Source organism: Opisthorchis viverrini, assembly GCF_000715545.1.
Source record: "Opisthorchis viverrini unplaced genomic scaffold opera_v5_242, whole genome shotgun sequence".
Lineage (NCBI taxonomy): Eukaryota > Metazoa > Platyhelminthes > Trematoda > Opisthorchiida > Opisthorchiidae > Opisthorchis > Opisthorchis viverrini.
In genome coordinates this window covers 15,387-24,927 of record NW_008751898.1, presented here as the reverse complement: position 1 = coordinate 24,927, position 9,541 = coordinate 15,387, and the positions used below count along the sequence as shown (strand labels likewise).

Below are 9,541 nucleotides of genomic sequence, written 5' to 3'. Positions count from 1 at the left end.
AGCCTTCTGGGCAGTATACTGTTACAATGCAAATTAATTCGATGATCCGAAAGCAATGACTAGCAGATTCAGTCGAGGAATACCATAAACAGTATTCAGTTGAGCCTCATTTTAACGCCACCGCAGTTCGCAAACAAGCAGTTACACCTTCAAATACAGTTAGATATGCAGCAGGACATGTTTACGACTGGGGAATGAAGCCCAAACTCCCACGGATGGTTAATGAGATATCCACGAGTGTGTTTTATGAACTAGTCCATGAACAGAGGTCACATCATTCTGGGACCGGGGTCCGACGCCAGTGAGTGTGCGTGCGTGCTGGCAATCCGGATTGGTTGAAGGACTACACGACTTGCAATTTCCACCTAGATTATTGAGACCAGACCTACTCCTCACCATCTGTCACCAAGCTTTTTAGTCTAAATGAAAACGGAAAGTGCTGTCTGTAGGCTGACGATAAAAAGCGACACACTATGCCTGTAAGCTCCTGCAGTCGAACTATTTGTACGGCTCCGAAAAATTCGTTTTCAAATTTCTGTGGCTCGGAAAAGTAATCTGAGAGTGAAATAAACACCAAATGATACAACGAGACCAAAAATTGGGGGAACGAAGTCGAAGGTGATCATCGGAAAGGTTGTTATCGACGGGATGTGAACTATCGTTTAGTAGAGGAACGTTCATGTTTTCACAGAGGGGGTAAATGAAGTGGCGAAAATCCGGACTATCGAGAGTAACAGCACACATGCACAAGGGAATACTTACTGCTTCGTACAGATACTGTGGAATCTGAGTAGTTTTTCCGGACCCTGTTTCGCCCTCGATAATGAGCACCTGATGATCAGCGATTGCTTGCAGCAACGCTTCTCGAAATTTGTAGATGGGGAGCGAACGCCTTGCTTCAGCGAGAGTTTCGCGGCGACTGACCGATTTTGTTTTCTTTTCTTCAGAAACGGGTTCCTCTTCCGTATTGGCTCCTGGACGAGTCAATGTCTTCAAAAAGTCAATTTCGTCGTCCAGTACAAGATCAAACTTTGCCTAAAGGCGGGAAAGTCAGATTAGTCAAATTCACGAGAAGGGCTTTGAAAGGGTAGATAACTGCTCTCTCCTTAATTTGATGCTTCCTGGTGGGTTGATATAAATTCTTTGCATCTTCTTTGCATCCTACAGGGACTCATCAGGTGAATGTTGTACAAAAACTCATACCAATCTTATCTCATAATTGAACATTGAATTGGATGTAAGTTAAACGTACATTTGCAAACTAAGGGAGATCAAACGAGGCCCCAGCTATTATAACTAAACACAAGTGCGGAAACTGTGTAGTTTATACGGAGGGTATCGTAATGCGTTTTGCCCATAGATTATGGACAGTACCAGTTCTATGCGCTTGGGAACAGGTGAATCCAAAATGATAAATGCGCGCAGGACAACGTACAGCCAGAGATGAAGGATGGGAAACATTGCATTGAGCGTGCAGTTAGCTGGTTCACATTAGTGAAAGAACCGTTAAGGGCTATGTTCATTCAGCTACAGTATTCTTCCCTAAGTGCCATGTATCGCAACAGGTAGGTCTTGTTTTGACCAACTGTCGAATTAGCCAGGGCAACCGGATAGCCAATGACGAGTCAGGTTGCTCATCTATCTGGTAACCGATTCTCAAAGAAGAACTGATAAGCACCAAAGCACTAAGTAAGGACCTTCCCGTCAGTAAATTCGAGCTCTAACCACTTGGGCTATCTCGCCATGTTGATTGTGCATATTTAGATAAATCCTACTTGCGATCTATATAAGACCATATAATATCTCCACTGGGCGAATTTCCAGTGACTGAACGAATGATATAGCTCCAACACGATTTCACATAAAGCGTTTCGTTTCATGGACGACCAACTCGACTTCTGTCAACAACCTGACGTTGGTCTTCAGAAGAACAGTACGTTCGATATCTCTTCAGCGTATCCAACACTGGTCTACAGATGCGCCTTCGGGTACTGTTAGAAGAACTGCCTCAAAACGAACAAATCCACCTTTCTAACGATTGTCTTGTATACTGAAAACAAGTTTCTACATTTCAGTCTCTCACTAACACCCCAATGAACTGTGAGCTTTTTATATTCTGGTTCGGTTGAATTCCATTTCGCGAAACGATCCATTTGTTTGCAGTAGAACTTCGTCGAAGTTGTTCGTCCTCTCCATTCCGGTGAACTGACGAGTCTAAGAGATACATCATCAAATAGGATATAACAGGTGTCTTATTCAACAAATATGCAATCTAATGGCCTCAATTGTGTGGAAGGCATTCACGCTCATGAAAGATTTCAACCTGGTAAGGGCAGAAGGTAAGAATTAATTGCTGTCTTCAACCAGCGTTGAGGGAAGTTCAATGGGCTCGAACAGCCAGATGGACGGCGGTGTCTCAAAGCAGAAAGATAGTACATGGGCTCACAGACCACGACCTGACCTAAGATGGTCTGGTGAAAAACACAGACACGGGATCTGAAGGCCAACGTAACCGTTGTCGAAAACATTCCGAATGGTGACCTAGACACTGATTTTAATCATATGCTAAGTTTACGACTATCTTTGACTAACACGCTAACGGATGGTCTCTGAGGTCCTGTGTTGCGAATTAGTTAGAAATACTTCGGCGCATCCCTCCCGCATCAGTTTTTTGTTTCATGAGCATCCCGGTTACACTTAGTCTTCATACACAAAATTCGTTCGGGCTGACGTGTAGCAGCCGTCCCGGAGAGACCGGACCATATGGTGGCATGTCGGATTGTTTAGTCCGGCAATCCTTCGAGCTATGATGAAGGGTATCGACACAATATTCACACAATCTCTCCTATCAGATTAATTAACGGGTAGCGTTCTGACCAACCCAGCCTCCTAGCCCTACCGGTTGAAGGTCAGAACAAAAGCCAGCGTAGTGTGAAAGCATCACACTAAATACCGCCAAATTACACTCAGATTTTCGGATCCTAGTTTGGTTGAAGACCCTAATCATTCTGTTGTCTAGTTTTGGGGGTGCAAGTACTTCTAGACCACACCAACCGGGGTACCTTATTTGTTGCATACAACAGGGTGGATAAACGAAAAAGACGCATCTTCCGAAGCCTCTTCAATGCTACCTTTTGACTCCCTTCAGACTCATTTAAAGATCACTCTGTCTAATATCCCAAAAATAGGCATGTCAGTCAGACATCCAGAGTGACCGACAACACATCAGCGTTCACGTCTGTGGGGGGCATGACGGAATCCTAACACCCAAGAAGCGAATATCAATTTAGCGGGAAATTCACGGGCGTCGTTCTGATTCCAAGAGCACCCAAAATTTCCCGCGTCAAGCATGGCGGTTGTTAACACGTCCCGGTCACGACATCGCTGCTTTGAATCTGATAGTGCCCCCGTCCCGAGTTATCTCTCTCTTTGATTCTCGGAGCTATGTGATTAACTAAGAGGTTTGCAGATCTCGAAGTCAAACGAAGTTATTAGTGTTGTTCTTCAAACGTTTCACTGTTCATTGCTAAACCACTTTTTTCGTTTCAGCTCTCAAAGCCGAAGTTTTGGATGAATAAAGCCTAGCTTCCGGGCCCTCAGACTTTTCCACTCCTAGTCTGATTGATGCTGCACTCCATCTCTAGTCGAACACAACAATTTATTCATCCAAAAGTCTTCATTGAACAATGGATCGATTCTTACCTCCTCAACGATTCGATAACAATCCCAATTCTCAAGACCCGGCAGACACCCGGGAGCATTGTTTTTGTACTTTCGCGAACTTCCTATGGTTAATTGCTTCTCATTCACCAGATACACTGAAAACCTTGTTAAGTTACGCTGCCCCTAGTGTTTACCGATTATTCAAAGACTGAAAGAATATGAACCAGCTTTCGCAACCTTGCGAGAAATTCATGTGCAACTGAAAAGTGAAATTTTCGCCCGGCATCATTCGAACACTTGTACGCAGGACGGAGCTCAGAACTTTGTTCAGTTTGTGCAAAAGCTTCGCAAAAGCTTCATTCAACGGTGATAAACCCTCTTTCTAGCTGTGGTCTCATTGCTGTCAAAATCGAACCTCTCACTTCGCTTGAGCATCATCATCATCATCGACAGCATGATACCAGTGTTCAACACCGACGCTTCACTGCGAATTTACTGACCAAGAGGTCTGTGGTTCGAACCTGACCTCTAACTTTTGACTTCCTCTGTCTAGGCTTGGGTAACCTGGCACTACCTCAGCCCTCATGTTTCCTTCTGGTGGCATGTCACTTAGGCACCGAAAGGGTGCTACAGCTGAACGTAAGCGCATCTATTCACATTCAGAATGTATGGTTCAGACCAAGTAAGTAGTAAATTCAAGAGAGGAGCCAAAGGTTAAAGAACGCACAAAACAAGGGGCTCGCCCAAGGGTTTGCTTGATGGTTTTCACACAGGAAAAGAGGAGTAATGACACTGTATGAACAAATAACACTTACTTTGGAACCCTTAACATTGAAACAAGGGGCTCGCCCAAGGGTTTGCTTGGTGGTTTTTACACAGAAAAAGAGGGGTAATGACACTGTATGAACAAATAACACCTACTTTGGAACCTTTAACATTAGAACAACTAAACCTCTTCCCTGATATAACCGAAAGACACTGCGAGCGCTTGTTAATTCGGTAAAACGACACGCTACATCTTGCTCACTTAGAGGTTTCTAGGACAAATCCCGCACTGGCACAACGGAGGAAACAGAAAGGTGATTACGATTTATCAGAAGACCTCTAGGCCTTACCCCAATCAATATGCGCATCAGTTTGAGACCTAATGGTGGTTAAATTCCATAAATTTGTGGACAGGTATGGTAAACTGCGCAATGGAGATGAAAAATCATCTAATTGTTTAAAAAACCGTGAATCTTCATACACCTGACACCAGTTCAGACCATTGAATGACATTCAATGATACCTAGTCCGTTGGATCCAAGAATACTGTTATGAGCCTGTCGCTCGCATAAAGTTATCGATGGAGGTTAATTCCCGGATGCCGCAGTATTGATAGTTGCTCAGAGTGGTGGAGTAGTGTACAGTAGCGATGTTGATGTAATGTTAATTTTTAAAACACCGTAGCACACGGACCAAAAGTGAAAAAAGCCTGACTACATGCTACTGGAAAACCATGTGTAGAACTTACCTCCTTCTCGGATTTATCCCTAGCGCCAAAGGAATACAAGGCAGAGGAAAGGTGCTCTTGTTCCCATCGTTTTCCTTCCTCGTTGACACCTTTTTCCTGGGATTCTTCCTGAAAACTTTCGTCCGGACGCTATGGAGCGTTAAAAAGTAAGAACTGCTCACCTTTTCCTCACTGGGTATAAAATAGCGATTGGCGCTCTCCAATTCACCAGCTTGCTGGTGGGCCTGTGCAACAGCTAAGAGAGTTCGCTTATATTGCAGTTCAGCTAGCTCTCGAGCAGTCAATCTGGATGCAAGGATTAGATGACAATCAGACTTACTCCTCCTGGTCAAAAAATAACTCCTCATCCTCCACTTCACCCTTCAGGTCGGCGAGCTTGTCAGCCTGCCGCTTCCGGAGATATGCTCTCCTGGACTCTTTTTTAAACTCCTCGACGAGTTCCTTTCTGGTCTACCAAATATTTATGAAAAGGATCTGGATTACATACCATTTCACCGGCCTCGACCTTTCGTAGCGCCTCTTCGTATTTTGAGCCACTACCAGAAGTCAACTTTTTAGTACTCTCATGATCTTTGCTGAGCAAGCGCTTCACGAATTCATCCCGTTCTTTAATATCCTTCTCACGGCTTAGCTCTTCCTTTTCGTACTCTTCTAAGCCATCGGACTCTTCGACAACCGTTTCTTGTGGCCTATGACATTACAGAGTGAACCATTTAAACAGATGAATTACGCTTCGCTTCCGCTAGAACTATCACTATCTTGCCGCTGCCGCAAACGACGCTTCTTTGCTGAGGACGACATAGGACGGGTAGGGGCTTTCGCGATGTGATCCGGAGAGGGCAAAGGACTCAATATCTGGATAGGAGCGCTGCAGGTTTACCAAAGCTATGATTGGGTATCTGGTGTCCATGACCTTCGGGAAGGGCTTTGTCAGTTGTGGTGACCGTTCAGATGTCAGGGGCAACAGTGTAGTGTGTGAGTTCGTTTAATCACCGATTGGTATCCAGCATAAAATGACTTCTCGGAAAATGCGACGCTTTCAGTGTTGCTTCTGTATACGCATAATTCTCCATGCTTAGTATGTCTTTCCGTGACTTGGTGTGGGAGAATTCATTAGGTGTGTGATGTTTAGCGCCCATATTTTGCTTTCAACATAACATCATGTATTTTGTCGGTTGCATAACCGTTTTTTTGTTTGGATACACAAAACTACAAAAACGCCTACTTGCACGCAATACAAACGTGTTCAATACCCCGACTCTATTTTCTGATTTCGCCCGCCCTTACGGCGGTCATTCAGGAGTCTCATGAGCTATCTCTGGTGTCAAAGCATTTCTGACTATCTTTGGAATCCGTTATATGTGGGAAATGTTGAGAAAAAGATCTCTGGACAACCGTGATTGGATTGTTGTTTATTCGCTGACCTGGGCCAACGACGAACAATTTTAAACAAAAATTCCCAATGAGTCTGTCCCATCTGACCTCTCTATTTTTGTGTACTCAATCTAGCGTCATCAATTTTATTTCTGCTGAAGTAATCTCTTGTGTAGCCAGACCACTACAGATGAACGAGTTTCCAAGTTCAACACAGCTCCAATCAGAAAACAGTGTTGTAGTGTCTGTAATCAGTTGTCACATTTACCATTCCTCCTGAACTTGAACCACACATTGTAACTGTCGTTCACATTGTATCATGATGTTTGTTTTGATGTTACGAATACACAATTTTCCGGCGCGACCTGCTGACTTCTTGCTGAACGAGCGTATTTGCGCTCCGTTGAACTGGTTGTTGACTGCTAAACCAGTGGGACTAAATCACTGTGTGTGTGCCAACTGTTGAACGTCACAATAACCCCCTGTGACATTTTTTAGTCGTGAATAATTTTCTTACCGTGGAATATATCACGCACGCGGAACCATCTGTGGGAAATTCCGACAAGTGAATATTTCCTTTCGCAGCCAATGACTGCATTTGGATCGGTGTAGCGGACTATTGGTGAGTCGTGAGTCCCCATTTGACTACTCATTCTTTTCCTATTGTGATTTTGTGATTTTGTATTGGTTACTTTGCTTGTTAATTTATTCGAACACGCTGATAGGGTCCTAGTCCGCTAGAGTGTCTAGTAAGATATACGTCAACTTGACGGAAAGTGTGATTCACCTACAATGGATGAGTTTTGCAAGTGGTCGCATGTAGCTATTATAATTAGTGGAATTTCGTGTATCCTACAAAACACGCAGGAGGATTATTCCTATACACAAATTTTCACCTGGCATCCTTTGCTAGGATAGATGGACATGGAAGCCTGCATCCCTGTAACCTGAAAAGATTTATCCAGACTGATCATGATAGGAACACTCACTAACCTCAGGCAATGCGCACGAAGTCGGAAGTACTTTGCGTCTTCGAATAATTTATATTCACAGAATTTCATCAGATTGATAAGAGACACAAATATGACCGGTAATTAAAATTTTCTATGTCAGTATTTTCACTTTTCTCTCGAAGAGTGCCTTATATTGCTGTTGAGACATTTTGTTACGTTTACTGGCAACAAAGTACTCCATCACAGAATACGTCAAACTACTGGCGTTCCACGGTCAACACCGAAGAGGTCTCATATAGCTTGACACTAAAAGTGAGCAGCTGTGTCTAATAACAACCGATAGATCTAACCGTAATTCACGCGAGACCGCTTTCCGTTGTTTTGACTCACAAAACTAAAGTGGCTTCTGTAATGCTATCCAAACGAAATAAATCTCACTAAATTGCATGAGTGAAATGTGGCAACGTGGTGCTCTATACCTAACCAAATTGCGAGATGCACTATATGTCGCTCATGTTGGACATCTAAACCAACGCCTCTCACATTCAGGACTAGCAGGGACACACGCATTTCATCTATTGAAAAGTCAATAGTCCAGCTAAGAAAATGTACCTTTTCAGCCGTTCTGATGGTTCCGTATGTTCCGAAAGGAAAGTTCATGGCCTTCTTTTTTCGCAGTATCCACGGGGCTATTGGCCTTCTAAAAGTAATAAGAGGTTTACTAGTTTGTCCAGGTATCACCAGAGAGTTAGCATGGTAAAAACCGAACTGATTCTACTGTTTCACATATTGAGCGATCGACTTGGAGGTGATAATTTATTAGGGCCGTGGTTACAGTATGTCGTTCTCAAGAAGCGGTTCATATTCTCTCATATCGTGTCGAACATCTCCAACTAAGATAAGACCCCGAATAATACAAGACCTATGATTCCACTCTTGGGTTGATCAGTGTGATTATTCTTTTTACTAGATGTTTTGAAAGCGCGAGGATATGCAACTTCAGTAGTGTTGAGGACAACATGCGGTTCCTTTGAACACCACCCGGCAGCCATTCTGGTATGACTGGTGTAGAACATCTGGAAAGCGGGATTTTCTTCTTGAAGCCCCGTTCCGCCCAATGGCGTTTTCGAGTTTTTGGGATCTCGACAACCGGAATTCGGCAGCCATTCCACCGAAATAAACATTATTACTATTACTCATGAGTTCTCTTAGGTCGAAATGGTGCGGCGGATATATTGAGTAGTCTAGCATTAGCCAATTCGATTTCGTAGATACCACTTTGTGACATATCAAAGCTGCCAGTGTCATAAGCCCGCTTTTTCAAGCGGTCGTTAGCATTTTTCAGTTGGTTGTTGATCACGCTTTGAAAGTGAATTATCCTGAATTGTGAGCAGTCTATTTGCCGGCAATTTACAAGTAGTGGGTTATAGGGTAAGAAATGAATCTTGGAGTCACAGCCAAACACAAATCCAGCCGCATGTATCCGGTGACACCAGCTCATCTATAGCAAACTTCTTCAGTGTTTGCACTTCACCTTTCACAAATGCCAAACGGTTTACTCATAGGGGCGAACCACTCGCTTACCACGAAAGTATACGTAACCAAAGGACAGGCACCTGTGCCTTATATGGTCAGGCTGTTTTAAGGCTTGGGTACGTGTGTCACAGATTAGCAGCTCTAAAGAGACTAGCGCAAATTGAGCGGTCGCATGTGTTCGTGTCGCAATACCGAACGTTGTGGAGACGCCAGAACAATGCAGCATGCTGCGCAGTGACAAAGCAAACGTGTTCCTTTATACTGTAACGCTGGTACAAGCCCAAATTCGCAACGTCCCGCCAGGAGAGTCAACACAACACCTGTCTCGGTGAAACCAGCCCTGCCTGGTTGTAGATGTTTGGAGCAGTGAGGGATTGTCGACTTTGTCTGCTAAAAACTTACGCACTTCGTGCAACGGTTTTTTGCATTGCAGAAGAGTTAATCAAGTGACCAAGTAGTTTTATTTTGGCCGTTGGTTTACAGGCGGTCGGTCGTAAGAAGT

The 9,541-nt window shown here is 43.8% G+C and overlaps 1 protein-coding gene across 1 annotated transcript in view; it reads right to left on the bottom strand.

Moving 5' to 3' along the window:
• T265_14685 (hypothetical protein) overlaps nt 1-5,865 on the bottom strand; it is a gene marked incomplete at both ends in the record, with an annotated part of 33,408 nt that extends 27,543 nt beyond the window's left edge. The window contains 6 exons of the mRNA XM_009174787.1: nt 763-1,035; nt 4,160-4,312; nt 5,177-5,305; nt 5,338-5,461; nt 5,496-5,626; nt 5,664-5,865. Of these exons, the coding sequence (XP_009173051.1) occupies nt 763-1,035; nt 4,160-4,312; nt 5,177-5,305; nt 5,338-5,461; nt 5,496-5,626; nt 5,664-5,864 (1,011 nt within the window). The remainder of the gene's footprint in view (nt 1-762; nt 1,036-4,159; nt 4,313-5,176; nt 5,306-5,337; nt 5,462-5,495; nt 5,627-5,663) is intronic.
• Between the last annotated feature and the right edge of the window lie 3,676 nt (nt 5,866-9,541).